Source organism: Equus quagga, chromosome 7, assembly GCF_021613505.1.
Source record: "Equus quagga isolate Etosha38 chromosome 7, UCLA_HA_Equagga_1.0, whole genome shotgun sequence".
Classification (NCBI taxonomy): domain Eukaryota; kingdom Metazoa; phylum Chordata; class Mammalia; order Perissodactyla; family Equidae; genus Equus; species Equus quagga.
This window is the reverse complement of record NC_060273.1, coordinates 101,014,958-101,031,901: the sequence shown is the minus strand read 5'-3', so window position 1 is coordinate 101,031,901 and position 16,944 is coordinate 101,014,958. Positions and strand designations below refer to the sequence as shown.

Below are 16,944 nucleotides of genomic sequence, written 5' to 3'. Positions count from 1 at the left end.
ATTTTCCTAGAGCAGTCATGTTTTTAATTGTTTCTATAAAAGATAATGGAAAATTATTTTATTTTGTTGATTCTACAGTGGTATTTTTACAAAGAGACTGCTTTGTACTGGATATAATCTGTCTTGAAATGACTGCTTTTGCTGGATACAATCTGTCATTTTCATTTCGTATAACAGATGGTGGTTACATTAGAAAAGGTTTTTGGTTTTATTCGTGTCAGAATCTAAGAGCTTATCTATTGGTTTCATATGAATTTTATTGGCAGAAGATGTATATATATTCTGTGTATAAATATACTTACACAGAAGGTATTTGTAATAGTTTAACTATTATATTTGCAGCTCCATTAAATGCCAGAACTGTGTGACCTTGCAGAAAAGACAGTTATTTGTTCTCGTTGGGTTATATTCCTGATAGTGATGTGAGCACAGCTGGTGGAGGATGGTTGTTCTGTGAGTCTCAGAAAATCCTTTGTCTTATGCAGCTCTGATGCTCACGGGATGCTTCACTTTCCTCTTACCGAAATAGTCGACTGCCAACCATGCTGGAGGTTATGAGTATGAAGTACTCTTCTGTGCCTTTGTAAACCTGTATAATTGATGCATTCAGAGCTTTAAAACAAGAAAGGGAAAAACCTGTGGGCTAAGAAAACATACACTGTTTTTGTATGTAATGATGTTAACTCCATATTAACAGAGGTCATCTCAGAGCAAGCATGAAGCCGGCTCACATGAAGCTGAGCGGCAGAATGAAGGTCAAGGAGCGGCAGAAATCAACATGGCAACTTCTGGTAGTGGTCAGGTAAATAAATTATTTTATTGTTTTTTTTTAAATTAGCTATTTAAATATTTAAAAATAAATATAGAATGAGATGGTTCACCAAATGATCTATAAATATAATCTATTTCCTTGGTCCTGAATGGATATATCCAGAAGAATTTGGTACCAAAATGCTATCATTTTCTTTATTACATCTAACAATAATGCTTTCAGAGTTTCTAAGTATATTTTATAGCTCTAAATTGTGTGTTTCTTGTTTTAGTTTAAAATGATTAGTGTGAGTAGAATTTTTTTGAAAAATAAATGCTAAGCTGCATTTTGGTTATATATGTGATTTGACCTAGTTATTATTGCTTGCATGGAATAGGTTTGCTCTTTCTCGAAGGCATTCTTTGCAAAGACATTTTTATGTTTTTAAAAATGATTATAAGGACTTCGTTATTGTTCTTGTTTTCTGTTGTACTTCAAGATTACATAAATCTAAAAATCCAAATCTTATCATGGAAAAGGATGATTCTAATGCCCATAGAAAATAAAGAGACATAGCCTCATTATGTTTAACTATTATCATATCATTTTTAGCAAAATTTTGGAAGTCAACTTGATTTTTTTTTTTAATGTAGAACTATTATTATGCTGCCATCAGTTTTCTGTTAGTTTTAATGGAATGAGTCCTAATATGACAGAATTTTTCTTTGGGATGTTCTGTATTCTTCACATTTTTTCAATGAATATTTTTATGTTATGAAGTAATGATTTTTTAAAAAAGAATTTCACTAAGTTAGTTTTAAGGTAATTTTCCTTCTGTTGATATAAAATATTTCTTTACTGTCTGTAGGTTACTTCTGATGATATTATTTATAAGAAAGAGCATGCTTCTATTAGTTCATTAAAATTTAAAGCTTAAAATGTCTCATACTTTATTTAAATTTATCATACTGAGTTAAAACAGATGCTTCGTTTTGGTATTACTAGTTAGCATTGTACTGAGGAAAACTCAAGTTATAGATGGTCAATTAGGGTAAAAGAAATTATATTTAAATAGCACATTTAAGTTATTTCTTTACTGTTTAGGGAATGTTTTTGTTGTTTAGGGAATTATTTGGGAAGTTTATGTGTTCCTACACATACGTAAAACGAAGAAAAGTTTTGTCTTCTTGACAGAAAAAAAATTATTTGCTTAGAATTAAATTCAGTATTAGTGCTTTGGATCATATTCCAATTATTATGCACTTTAAAGCCTTACTTATCCAATAAGCTGGCTGTCCGTTTAAAAAATAATAATTGAATCCTTATCACACTTCATACATCAGAATTAATTCCAAGCAGATTAGATTTAATGTCAAAAATGAAAACCATTAAAAATATAAAAGGATTAGAAGAAAATGTGAGTAGAATTTTTATAATAACTAGGTGAGTAGGAAACCATAAAAGAAAGGATCAATGGATTTCACATAAAATGTAGAACGTCAGTATGCCATAAAACCGTAGCAAGGTGACAGGACAAACAAAAAGCAAGATGACATTATTTGTAAATATTTATGACAAGGAAAAAGTTAAAATTCAAAATACATTGAGTATTTACAAATCAGCTATTTAAATACTGTTAAAACACGAGCAAAAGACATGAACAGGAATTAAAAAGAGAAATGAAAGTGACTTGTAAACGTGTGGAAAGATGATCAATTTTATTAGTAATGATGTATAAAATATATAAACTACAACCAAAATGAGATTTTTTTGGAGGCCATTGGGTTGGCAAAGATCAATAACACTCAGTATTGGTAATAGTAAGTTAACAGGCATTCTCATATATTGCATTTAGTTGTGTGAAATGGAACAACCTTTCTGAAGAGCAATTTTGTCATATTGTATCTAAATTTATAATGTACTTGGTCTGTGGCTCATCATTACAACATCTAAGATTTTATGAGTGCTCAGACATGTTTGAAGAGATTCCTCGTTGTATTACCTATAATAGTAAATATTAGAAATAACTTGAATGTACCTTAATCAATAAGTAACTGGTTAAATTATCTGTCAGTCAACTATAGATAAATGGTTAGATGACTCTAGAGTCAGCAGACCTGGTATTAAATCCTACTTCCCCACTAACTAGCTGAGAGACTAACGTTGGACAAGTAACAAGGTCACAAACTGAGCTTTAGTGTTTCCTCTTTAGTAAAATAAGATGATACAGTTGTGAGAATTAAATGCATTGTGCACTTGACATAGTCCCTGGCATATTGTAGATACTCATTAAAGGTAACAGCTATTGTTGTTGTTATTGGTAACTGTTAATAATTATTTTTAAATGAATAAATATTATGTGCCATTTACTGTATTGGACCCTGGAGCAAGAGAATTGAAGAGGACAGACAGATTCTGGCCTCATGGAACCTACATGGTATATCCATGCAAATGATAAATTATATTTCTGTTTATATAAAGCTCTAACTTTTGTTTTAGCCTTTAGCCTTGCCTTTTCTAGTAAATTCTTCGTATTTTGAGTGATCCTTCCAAAACACAAATAGAATCATATCACTTTTTTGTGTAAACGTTTAAGTGGCTCCCCACTGCCCACGGACTAGAATCTAGGTTCTTTATGTTGCCTACTCTTCCAGCAGTATCTCTGTTTGCCCCCACTTCTCACCACTCCCTCAACTTCAGCTTCTTCAGGTCTTAGAGTATGTCCAGGCCTTCCATGTGATGTTCCCTTTGCCTGGAACTCTCTTCTGCTTCACTTGACTTGTATGTGTTTTACTCCTCCTTCCCCTCAGTTTAAGTGGCACTTCTTCCAGTTGACGCTAATTGAAACTGAAAATCTATCTCTTTGACTTTCTGAGGATCACAGTCTCATGATCCACCAAAGCTCCTACCCTGGGCACTTATTTCTACCACCATATGGAAGTTCACTGTACCCCCTCTTTCACTTTCCTGCCTACATCCACTGTCAGAATGATCTTTACAATGAGTAAATCGCCTCCTTTGTAAAACCCTTTATTGGCTTCCCTTGGTTCTTAGAATAAAATAATCCTTTATTATGACCTGTAAAATCTGGCTCCCACCTAACTTGTCTGTTTATGTCACACTTTGCTCTCACCACTTGAGCCTCACTGGCCTTTCAGTACCTCATATTTACTGGGCTTCCTCCTTCTGCAGCGTGTGCACAGTCTGTGCCTGTTCCATGTAGTGCTCTTCTCTTCCCACTTCACTCAGTTAAGGTCAGTTCATGTCTGAACTAAAGCATGACTTTCTCAGGAGGCTTGAATAGTTCAAATGCCACTGTTCGAGGCTGTCCTATTGTGTTCCTCTCCTTTGTAGACTACCACGTTTGCAGTTTTACATTTGTTTGTGGGATTATTTGATTAATGTCTCTTTCCCCAACCAGACTGTAAGCTCCAGAAGGGCAAGGATTCTGCCTAGTTTTGTTCATTTTCAAGCCCCACAGTCCCTGATAAATAGTAGATAACAATAAATATGTGTTGGTTGGAAGGAAGGACTGACATCCCTTCTAGAAATAGCTTCTTGATCTGTGATTAATCTCCCCTAGAAGTTAAATGGAAAGAGAACGCTAAAAGTAAACTATATAGGTTCGATCCCTGCTTGCTTAGTCCATAACTGTGTATATGATTCATTTATGAGTTGGTTCTCAGCTTTTCTATTTAAAGTTTAGAACCAAATCTCTGATGATAGCCAGTAAGTAATGATGAGGTTCAACTAAAAGTGGGAAAAGATGAAATTGTAAGAGAACCTTTCTGCTGCTAGTGTTTTAAAACTTTTTATTATGGAAAATTTCAGACATATACAGAGGCAGACAGAATAATATAGTCATCCACATGTACCCCATACACTTTGCCCTCCTATTTTATTTCTGAAGAAGATCCTAGGCTTCATCATAATTTCTTCCATAAATATTTCACTGTGTGTTTCCAAAAGATAAGAACGCTTTTTTAAAATATGTAACTGTAGTGCCATTATTACACTTGCAAAGAAACTAAAAGTAGTTCCTTAATAGCATCAGATTGCCAGTCAGTATTCAAATTTTTGTTTGTTCCATAAGTGTCATAATTTTTCACCATTTATTTGACTCGAGGTCCAGATAAGCTTCGTGCATTGAGATTGGTTAATATGTCTCTGAAGTCTCTTGTAATCTGTAGGTTCCCTCTTTGTCTCTTTTGTTTTCTTGCTATTTATTTATTGAGGAACCAAAGTTGTTTGCTTTATAGAGTTTTCTGTAGTCTGGATTTTGCTGATAACATGTCCATGTTGTTATTTGACAAGTCCCTGTATGTTTTGGATTTCCTATAAATTGGTAGTTGGATCTACTGGTCAGATTTGGGTTCAATTCTCTCTATTTTTTTTTGGCAAGACTTTTTGATAGGTGGCATTGTGGTCTTCCATCAGAAAGATACACATTATATCTAGTTGTCTCTCTTTTTGTGATATTAACACCCATTGATACTTGGTGCCTAGCTCCATTAATTCATTAGAGGTTACAAAATTAGCTGGAATACTTCTGTAAAGAGAAACTTCTCCTCATCTACTGTTGGATTACTCCCAAGTACAGTTTGTATGGAAAAAAAAAAACAAAAAACGGGAAGTGCTTGCTTCTTTCCCTCTTATGCCAGGTTTCACAGTGACTTGGAGACTGCTACTACTTTTGTAGCAGAACTCTTTCTAAAATGAGCAAGCAGGAAGATAGAAGAGGGGTTCTCAGCCAGCAGCTGTAGTTGAAATTGACTATCCCAACTCTGCTAAGTATAATTGTCAGTCATAGTCCTTCTAGGCCCCCTCAGCAAACATTTGAGTGCCTATGATGGCAACCGATATGTAAGGATGAAAAAGGGGAAAGCAGAAAATAAAGAAATGCTTAATTCTAATAGTGAAAAGGAATTGTACTTATTTGGAGGGATCCCCCCAGTCATTCTTCTTATCCCCAGCTCTCTACTCCCAAGCCCATTTTTCACTCTGCTGTTAACCTTTTCCTTGACCCCTTTCCCCTGAAAGATAATATAAAACTCATTTATCAGTGTTCAGCATCTGTTAACTGAGCATCTGCATTATGCAAGTCCGTTCACAACCCTAGGATATGGTAGTGGCCAGGTAGATGGTACCTTATCCTCAAGAAACTTAGAATCTAGAAGAAAAGCAGATGAGCAGTTTCCACCAAGTGTAGTAGTTGCTATGAGAGGGCAGGTCCACAGTGCTACAGGAACACGTATTAGAAGTGCATAACCTAGTTTTGAGGTGAAGTTGGTCCTAGAGAAAGTTGCAAATTACCTTATTCTGACTCCTCAAAAATAACTGGGTCAATTAGGTGCAGTAAGCTAGGTGAAAAATGATGGTGGCCTGGGGGTTAGGGAAGAATTAATAAATTTGAGAGAGTCATTTAGCCAACAGATATCTGAGTATCTGAGGATATTTAGGAAATAGAATCCATACGTTTTAGTGTTGGGTGTGAAAATTGAGGGAGAAGAAAAGGTCAAGAATGACTTTTTTTTTGTCTTAGGCAGCTAGCAGGATGGTGATGCAATTCAGTGATAACAGTAGATGATGAGCAAGTTTGCAGAGGAAAGTAATCTAGTTTTGAAAGTGTTAAGTTGAAAGATACTAATTAAGTCTGAGAAATTGAATTAGAAATGTTGGCTAGGCTATTAGATATTTGGGTTTGGAACTGAGATGAAGGATGAAGAATGTGATAATTAAAGATATGGAAGATTTTTACATCCTCTGTGAGTATAGAGTTAGAAGATGAAGATCAGGGCTAAAATCCCAAAGCAAGGGAATAGTATTGCTCAAAAAAAGAAGAAACAGTTAACAGTATGCACCATTCACCATGAGGATTGAAAAATCTCCATTGGGTTTCACAAAAAACAAGAATTTCAGGGACTGGCCCTGTGGCGTAGTGGTTAAGTTCACACGCACTGGGGTTTGCTGGTTTGGATCCTGGGCACAGACCTACGCACCACTTATCAAGCCATGCAGGGGCAGGTGACCCACATATAAAGTAGAGGAAGATGGGCACAAATGTTAGCGTGGGCCAATCTTCCTCAGCAAAAAGAGGAAGATTGGCAGCGGATGTTAGCTCAGGGCTAGTCTTCCTCAAAAATAAAAAAGTTCAGTGCTGATCTTGGCAAAAGCAATTTCATTGGCTTTCTTCCCTACCATATGATATTGAAGTGAGTTGAGGTTTAAATGGAAGGTTAAAAAGTAAAAGAAAGCAATTTTAGCTAACTCGGAAAGTCTGGGTTCATTGAACTGCCGAAGAGAGAAAAGGCCATTAACTGATGCAGAGTACCAGATTTGAGAGAAAATTTGGAGATTGTTTCTGTTTTTTAAAATAGACATGAGCATGTTTGAATGATGATGAGAAAGACCCAGGAAAGAAAAAGGTTGAAGATCCAAAAGAACAAAGAGAAATGGGAAGGGAAAGGATCCAGAGCCTTCATGAAGGGATGGGCCTTAGTTGGGAGAAAGGGTGCCTCTGACGCAACAGCAGAAGATGGGGATGGATACGGAGGCAAGTAATTTTGTCAATTGGGTAGGAAGAAGTTGAGGGAGTTTTTTCTGGTGGTTTCTATTTGTCTGTAAATTAGAAGGTAAAATCATTTGTGGTAAAGGAAGGAAAAGAGCCACAGTTTTGTACAAAACAAGCCATGCTTAAAATAGTCACTGTGAGGAAAGAGAGCTGACTAGGGAAATGCAAGGATTGTGGGAGCAGTACTAAGAGTACAGATGTATTGGTGACCATAAAACTTATATGGGCAGCATCCTGTAGAGTTGTGTGATTTTCTCATATGCTTAAGTTTATCAAATACTGCTCAGCAGTTCATATCAGAGTGTAGAGAAAACAGACAGTTGGATTCATGTACAATTGCAGTGTTTCCAGATAGGTGGGATAGAATAACCATGGGGCAAAGCTACTGAAAACTAGCAAGAGAATTATGGAACTGATAGACCACGAGAAATCCAAGTTAGAGTATGTAGAGAGATCTATGCACTGAATATTCCAGTCATTTCAAAGAAACATTCTTGGGGAAGGTTAAAGGAGATTGCTTGAATAATGGGCTGTCAGAGTTACAACAGGATAACTAAATGCATTATTCAGAGATGGTGCGTTTTGGAGTAATGGGAAGTGGTCCAGGACATTGCCATGGGTGTCAATGGCTAAAATGGAGTAGAGGAGAAAAATGTCATTGAAGATGATATCAGAGAACTGAGAGGCTGAGGTTTTGAATGGGTCATGTGCATGGATGTTGAAGTTACCCAGAATGATGGCAGTGATTGAAGTGGAAGGAAATCAGTGACCTTTGTGCCACAGTATTTAATGATTGAGGACAGTGATTGTGAGTTTAGTAGATGGTAGCACTGGGAAGGAGAAGGGTGATTATAACGCAAAGAGATTTGGGGCTATTATGGGAAGGTGGAGGCTAATGGTTTCAAAGTAGTATTGAAGAGTTAGGAAAACACTGACTTATGCCAACTGCTGACTCTGAAGTATGTGGGATGTGGAAAAGAGGGCTGCAGGGGGAGTTGGTGTCCTGTGAGAGTGAAGTTTCAGTTAAGGCCAGTGAAAGGAGCATTCAGTGAAAAGTTGAGGATGTAGACATGTTTATGAGGCATGGAACCTGGATTCCACAAGGAAGGTTGGATAGGAAAGAAAACAGTGGGAAATAGGGTCTCTCACATTTTAGAGCTGAGAGTCAGAAGTGATATAGAGAGTAGTTATATCTTTGGACAGTGAGCAAGGCTGATTCAAAGGATATGCAACGTGACTTCTTTAAAAGGTCTTGAGGTTCTGAGAGAGTTAATCACACTCAAATTTTTTCAGAATTTGGTCATGAGTTGGTTGGGAAACACTTCTTAGGAAGTTACCATTTCTTGCAGGTAGAGAGACTCTAGTCCTTCTGAAAGATGTCGGCTCAGCCATAATAAAAGGGCCCAGGAAAGATCCTCAAGGCCCAAGTTCTAGGCTCAGGGAGTATATGTATGGGAAAGTTCTCTCAATGTCTCCTTATAAGAAATGTATCTGGACTTCTAGCTAGCTAGAGTGGGAGAGGGGGTAGTGTTGCAAAATCAAGGAGCTGTTTAGGGAGATACTAAGATGGAAACTTAAAGAAGATTTGGTGTCTACACTGAAATGAATATCAGGAACATGTTTTATTGTGGAAATAGTTTCTCCCTTGTTTCATAATTTAACCCTTAGTTTCTCTTCTTTCAAACAATGTGTTAGTAGTCTATTGCTGCTTAACAAATTTAGCAACTTAAAACAACAAACACTTATTGTTGTTTCTGTAGCTATGTGACTCCATTTCAGGGTCTCTCACAAGCTTGCAATCAAGGTGTTGGCTGGGGCTCCAGTGATCTCAAGGCTTGACTAGGGGAAGAACTGCTTCTAAGCTCACTCATGTGGCTGTTGGCGGGCCTCATGTCCTCACTGGCTATTGGCCAGAGATATCAGTTCCTTGCCAACTGGGCCTCTCCTAAGGGCAGTTTGTAACATAGTAGCTTTCTTCCCTCAGAGAGAACAAGAGACAGTGGCTAAGATGGAAGCCACAGTCTTTGTAAACTTATGTTGGAAGTGACTTATCACTCTGCAGCATTCTATTCATATAAGCCAGTCATTAAATCTAGCCCATACTAAAATGGAAGGGATTTCATAAAGACATGAATACCAGTAGAAAAGGATCATTAGGGGTTGTCTTAGAGCCTACCTACCACAAACAGTAAAAATAACCTGGATATCCTCAAAAATAGTATGTTTGCAGTTAGAAATGTCTTCTTCAGTTATGTCCCTAGTGACTAGCACTGTATCTAGAAAGTAGCAGAAATTCAATAAATATTTGTTGTTTGGATGCCTGTGACTTGAAAGACCATTATAAAAGCACCCAGTAGCTGGTGGCAGTGGAAAGAGATGCAAAAGGAGTCTTCCTCTGCTGCCCCTTCTCCCTGCCCTGAGGAGTGCTAACTAGCTACTCCCAATTGAGAAGTCTCTCTAGAGGGCTAATCAACATAAAGCGTCCAGACCCACAAAGGGAGTAGAGCCTGGAAAGGGTAGCCACTCTGAAACTCTACTGGCATTCTTAATCCAACCCTAGATTTCCCTATGTGGGTGAAGAAGTGAGTCTTCACGCTTTTCTATAAGAGACATAAAAAAGACCTCTCATGCTAGCACTTCTTAAAATCAACTTTATTGAGGAAAGATTAACATACAATAAAATGTATCCATTTTAAGTGTATGATTGAATGCATTTTACAATTAAAAAATTTTATTTTTACAGTTACATTTACAATGTAATTTTCTCCTAAAAACATTATTGTGAATGATGGTCTAAAACATGTTTTGGTGGCCTAGTCCAAAAAACCTAACCTTAGCCTTTAACGTGACGTCTGTGGAAATTCTAGGCAGCCCTTTTAAAAATGAGCTTCAGGATATTGCCTATTCAAGGGCTTTTTATAACAAATCCAGAAATCTCTGTATGAACATTTAATCATGACCTCTTAGAATCCTGACTATCAGTTAGGAATGCTTGTTAACAATTTTCTGTGTCGTCTACCAGTGGAAGTTCGCAGATGAACAGTTACAGTTGTTGACTCATAGGGAAGTTTTTAATGTGTCACCCAAAGTGAACTTTATGTACAAAAGGAAAATACGAGGTCTGTTGGTTCCAGAATTTAGGGAAATGAGGTATATTCAGAGACACTGATTCATTCCAACCCTCTGTACCCTGCAAAGTAGGAGATAGCAACTCAAAATCCTCAAAACCTGTTATTCCCATCATAGTTTTCTCTTTATCACACTCCCTTCTCCAATTAGCTAGAGCATGTTTACCTGAAAGACAATTAGAATCAGCAGTGGTGTCCCCGGTCCTGATATTCTTATGAATTTTACTACTAGTTTCTCATTCATTCATAATGTAACGAATACTTTGTGGATACCTTCTCTGAGCCTGAAAATACAAATGTGAACAGAATGACGTTTCGGCCCTCCAAGAGCTTATAGTCTAGTTTTTCCTCTTGAAGAGCTGAGAACTACAACAGAGTACCTACCAATATTGCTTTCTAATTGATTTCTATTCTTATGATCATTAATCTTAATCATTAATGAGTGGCTTTAGCTGCGGCCTATATTTTGATAGGTCCCAGGTATTTATCTGTAGCCCCTACTCCTGTCTAGAATTGTATCCTGTTTTCAGATGCCCATTGAGCATGCTTACTGGATGTCAGTGTATTCAAAGATGCGCTCAGTTCCCACACTGAAAAGCCATCATCTCTTCCTGGTTTCATGTATCTGTTAATGGCACCATTATCTACCTATTTATCCACGCTCAGCACCACCAAGTTATCCTTGACTCCCAACGTCTCTTTACTCACAATCAATTAGTTAGCAAGCCATTTGATTTTATCCCCTACATATGATGCATCCCCATTTCCCTATTCTCACAGCCTTACTTTGTGCCTTCAGAACCACTGAACTATTGAAAATATCCTCTCCCTGATTTCCCACCTGTGATCTCTCCATCCTGTCCTCTAGAGTCTTTTTAAGACATAATTCTGGTTGTGCCATTCTCCTGCCTAAAGTCTAGTGGCTCTGCAACATCCACAGCTTGAAAGCAACATCTTTAAAATGACACGAGACACTTAATAATTTAACCCAACCTTTATCTCCCACCATACACTGTGTGTTCTACCCACGTTAGACTCCATGATCTCCATATTTATGCCTTTATACAGGCTCTTCCACCAGTCTCCTACCCCAAAATTCAAGGGCTGCCTTTAATGTTACTTATTTTATGCAGCCTTTAATAGTTCGTAAGCATGTAGTTGTTTTCCCTCAGTATTTTATACATTCTTCTACTATGGTGCTTATCATACCACCCTGCAATTATTTATTTTTTCATGTTTTTCTCCAGTAGAAGTTTCATGCAGTCCTCTCTATACTGTGAGCTCCTGGAGAGCTTGGACTATACTGAATTCACAATTAGTTTTATGGTAATTTGGAGCATTTCATCCATCAAAGGAGTTTTCTGTCTATCAAGTTATATTTAACTGAATGTGGTTGCATGTCTTTTGATCTGTGAAAAAATAATACTCTTAGAATTCTTCAGTTTTTCTCTGAAATCTGCTTAATAAGTTTATAGATAAAAATACTCACTTTGAGCAGTTATGTTCACACTTTTAATGGTATATTTAGCTGTTTACCCTAAAGACAGAAGTGCCTTAACATGAAGTTAGCTATGTTTATCTATAATCTAAATTATACTATCTATAATTTGCTTAATTTCTAGGGTTCTACTGCACGAATGGATCATGAAACAGCCAGTGTTTTGAGTTCTAGTAGCACACACTCTGCTCCTCGAAGGCTGACAAGTCATCTGGGAACCAAGGTAACAGAAGATTATAAACCTCCTTACTAATACTATGAATATTCTGCTAAAACATTCTTCGTTTTTTTTTTGGAGGGAAGATTGGCCCTGAGCCAGCATCTGCTGCCAATCCTCCTCTTTTTGCTGAGGAAGACTGGCCCTGAGCTAACATCTGTGTCTGTCTTCCTCTACTTTATATGTGGGACTCCTGCCACAGCATGGCCTGTCAAGCGGTGCCATGTCCGCACCCGGGATCCAAACCAGTGAACTCCGAGCCGCTGAAGCAGAACATGCACACTTAACCGCTGCGCCATTGGGCCGGCCCTCATTCATCTTTTAAATTCAGCTAGAGGAGAATTCTGATTCCATCATCACAGTCTCTTAAAGAAATGACTTCTTTTTACACAAAGAAGCATAGACAAAGGGAAAATAAGGATTATAAAAAGTCCCAAATTAGATAGTTTTTTATTCTTTTTCAGCTTTATCGCCCACTTCTCTGCAAGTACCCCAAGCTCCAGCCACACCGGCTTACTTGCTGCCCCCCAAGCACTCCCTGTGCCTTTCTGCCTCCACGCCTTGCCTGTGGTGGCACACGCCTCCACCTTCTGCCCCACCGCAAAGTGGCTGTCAGGATCTGGCCAGCCTTCAGAGCTCCTCTCAGGTTTTACTGCTTTACAAAACATCGTCTGATTGCCAAGGTCCTCTCAGCTCCCCATGCAGTCTGTCTGCCTCCTTTGAATCACTACAGTTTGCATGACACTCTTTTGGAAAACAGGGGGTGTTTTTATGTCTCTTTTGCAGCATCTAGCACAGAGCCTGCACATAATGAGTGTTTAATAAATATTTATTTAAGTGAATGGAAAAGTTATTGAAAGTGAATGTTATCCAGTGCTGATAAGTGAGCTTTCTAAGGGTTTCCCAAATGTTAACAAATATTTTATGAGTTGGGAATAGTATGTTATAAAGAACATAATTATTGTTATTTGAAGCCAGAGGCTTTACTATTAATATTGACAAAGGTGAAATTCTAATATTACTAAACTACATTTTCAGTTAAATCTAAATAATTCCATTGTTTTCACAGCATACTGTTTAATAATATAATAGCTCTTCGGAAAAGTATTACTGAAATAACTAATGTTGATTTAAGAAAAGAATTTTAGGGGCCAACCCAGTGGCGCAGCGGTTATGTGTGCACATTCTGCTTCAGCGGCCCGGGGTTTGCCAGTTTGGATCCCGGGTGCGGACATGGCACTATTTGGCAAGCCATGCTGTGGTAGGCCTCCCACATATAAAGTAGAAGAAGATGGGCACGGATGTTAGCTCAGGGCCAGCCTTCCTCAGCAAAAGGAGGAGGATTGGCAGCCGTTAGCTCAGGGCTAATCTTCCTCAAAAAAAAAAGAAAAGAAAAGAATTTTAGAATCATCAATGATATTGTTAATATGAGACATTCTGTTTAATAACTCACAATAGCTACTACTTGGGACCTCTAGTATGCCAGTAACTGTGCTAGAAGTTGTATGTACATTGTCTCTGATCTTCTCAAAAATCTTGTAAGATATTCTTGTCCCTCTTTTTTAAATGAGAAAACTGAAACAGAAAAAGTTCAGGCAGCTGTTGTGTAATTAAATTGGAATTCAACCCCAGATCTGTCCACAAACAACATAGTTTTTACTATGAAGAAAATCTCTAATATTCAACAATACTGTTGTGAAAGCTGGCAGCTGGAATACTGTTTTCTTTTGAAGTGATTTATGCATGCTAATATTAAGATTTTTGTATATTCTTGAATGCCAGCTACTGCCCTATACATGTATTATTTCATTTAATCTTCACAGAGAAAACCCTGTTGGGTAAATTCCTCCATTTTGCAACTGAGGAAATGGGCTTAGAGGAATCAGATAACTGGGTAGCGTCACACAGCTCGCTCGTAAATAGTAGAGCCAGAATTTGAAAGCCCATTTACCTGCCTTCCGGAAACTTTTGTATCTAAGAATAGTGTGTATTTACACATTTAGAGTAGAGTTTCTCAACCTCAGCACTATTGACTGGATAATTCTTTGTTGCATTGTACGATGTTTAGCAGCATCCCTGGTCTTTACCCACTAGATGCCATAGCACTTACTCCCGCAGTTGTGACAACCAAAACTGTCTCCAAGACATTGACATAAGTGTCTGGGGTGGGAGGCCAATATTGCCCCCAATTAAGAACCACTGATTTATAGAGATGATACATTTTTTATATAATAGCCTCTACTTTTACGTATTGATAGCGTGAAGCTTTGAAATGAGGCTGATCACAGTCTGGGATAACAGAGTACTATTTTCTGTTTGTAATCTGCTTCTAAGTAAATCCTTAAAATTCATTTTCAGAGAGTAATTGATGCTTAACAGTTGTTTAAAAAAAATTGAATAAGAATCCTGGCTTTATACTCCCTATGTGATCGTGGCATTCTTTTTTTATGACACAATATTTTTACATGTATAAGGGAGAAATCATATAATTTTAACTATATTATCATTATAATCTGATGAGGGTTAGTGATTGCTGAGAACTAGTACTTAGTAAATGATAATTACTGAGAAATGTTTTCTACTTAATTATAGTTGTAGATTAAAAGAAGTAAAATAAAATTTTAAATTGTGTAAAGAATTTAGATAAACCACATTCCTCATTCTGTGTGTGTTTGTGTTTGTGTGTATGTGTGAGAGAGAGAGAGAGGGAAAGAGAGAAATTAGTTGATTTTCATTCATTATAGTCAATGGATTGTCACCAGCTGATCCAGACAAACAGCAATTTAAGTATGTAAGAACCTGTTTTCTCTTTCAACACTGTATATAAGTACTACTACTACTATTTACTCATATCAACAAATTGGTGGTGATTATATGAATTTTGAAATAATGCTCATTACTTCATCCTGGAAAGGTTTTTTGTTTTTGTTTTTTTTTTAATGAGTTACAGTAAATATCCCATTCATCACTTCATTGGTGTTAGCTTTTGGATATTAAAGTCATAATTTTGTTTCTAAACTCATTTGGCCCACAGGTGGAAATGGTGTATTCATTGTTGTCAATGCTTGGTACTCATGATAAGGATGATATGTCACGAACTTTGCTAGCTATGTCTAGCTCCCAAGACAGCTGTATATCCATGCGACAGTCTGGATGTCTTCCTCTCCTCATCCAGCTTTTACATGGCAATGACAAAGACTCTGTGTTGTTGGGAAATTCCCGGGGCAGTAAAGAGGCTCGGGCCAGGGCCAGTGCAGCACTCCACAACATCATTCACTCACAGCCTGATGACAAGAGAGGCAGGCGTGAAATCCGAGTCCTTCATCTTTTGGAACAGATACGAGCTTACTGTGAAACCTGTTGGGAGTGGCAGGAAGCCCACGAACAAGGCATGGACCAGGACAAAAATCCAAGTATGTTCCCTATAGTGTACATCAGAGTGCATGTTACAAAGCAAATGTAAATGTTTTTAAAAAGAAAACATTTTTAGTTAGTATGTTGTCCTTATGAGTAGGAAAGGGAAATTCATATTAGCCATCTACATTGCTAACATAGTTTAAAGGTCAAGTCTCTATTTTTCTAGAAAAAATTAGCAAAATAAAATCTTATATACAGACATATAGCATCATAGCATAGTAGATCTGCAAAGAACTTGAACAGTTATGCTGCCCATCTCTTTTATTTTATAGATTGAGGAAAGTGACTTAACATAAGTTCCTTCTGCTGTTAGGGACCAAGCCCTGATCTTGACATTTGCATATCACCTTCTCTGTAGATACACAGCTGTGTTATATCTCTTATTTGATCCTCACAACAACCTTGTGAAGTAGGAAGGGAAGGTATTATTATCTCCATTTTACAGATGAAGAAACTGAGGCTCAGAGAGGCTAAGAGACTTGCCTGTGGTCTCACAACTAGTAAGTGGTGGAGCCAGGGACAGAGGCCAGATCTTCTGACTCTCAGCCTACTGCACCATACTGCTCCAGGCGACGGGCCCCAATTGCTAGGGGCTGTCAGCCACCCAGCTCTTTGCTCAGGGAGACACCCTTGGCCACCAGCCCCTCTCCCTCAGGAGCAGGGAACATGGGAGTTGGGACCCTTGGGGATATACCTTACTTCATTCCTGTAGCAAGAACCAAAAGCAGTAAGTATATAAGGTAAGACCTTCCTTTCACCAAGACCACACACACAAGCATTCATACACACACATACACGACAAAGGACTGTTGTGTCAACCTGTTGATTTGAGGAGCAGGAGAGGAGTGATGGTGAGAACATAATCTATGAAGCTTTAGAAGATTTTCTTTTAGCTTAGATATAGAGGTGAATTTATTTGAAATCTAAAAATTTTGAAGAATAAGAGAACAGCAGAAATAGTCCTTTATATCTGTCTTAGAGATGAGGAGAACTAATAAGATACTTTACTGGGAGAACATTGTCTTTCTGACTTGTTTTCTTTGACTCGCATCTTGTGCTCTTGATACCTGTTCTCTAGAAAGTTATATAGAATAAATTAATATTATTACTTCTGAAAAATAGACTTGCTTTTTAAATTTTATTTCAAATAATGAGTTTTGAGACCTTGTGCATAGTATTAAATGTGGAGATACTTTTCCTTGGACACCTTTTCTTTACATTTTTGTTTACTATCTAGCATCTGTCTATATAGTAAACTTTCTCTCCTAGGGTTGTACTAGGTTTCTCTACTACTTTTGCACACAGCCATGTGCTTTTAAACCACACTCGTGACAGTAGTTTAAATAAAAATTATGAACAAAA

The 16,944-nt window shown here is 37.4% G+C and overlaps 1 protein-coding gene across 9 annotated transcripts in view; it reads left to right on the top strand.

Moving 5' to 3' along the window:
- Positions 1 to 16,944, top strand: part of APC (APC regulator of WNT signaling pathway) — a 122,600-nt gene that overhangs the window by 78,899 nt on the left and 26,757 nt on the right. For 7 of the 9 annotated variants that reach the window (XM_046666136.1, XM_046666130.1, XM_046666133.1 and 4 more), the window contains 3 exons: positions 698 to 802; positions 12,073 to 12,171; positions 15,200 to 15,578. In XM_046666136.1, coding sequence (XP_046522092.1) covers positions 698 to 802; positions 12,073 to 12,171; positions 15,200 to 15,578 — 583 coding nt within the window. The remainder of the gene's footprint in view (positions 1 to 697; positions 803 to 12,072; positions 12,172 to 15,199; positions 15,579 to 16,944) is intronic. The other 2 variants (XM_046666138.1, XM_046666137.1) reach the window with 1 other exon arrangement.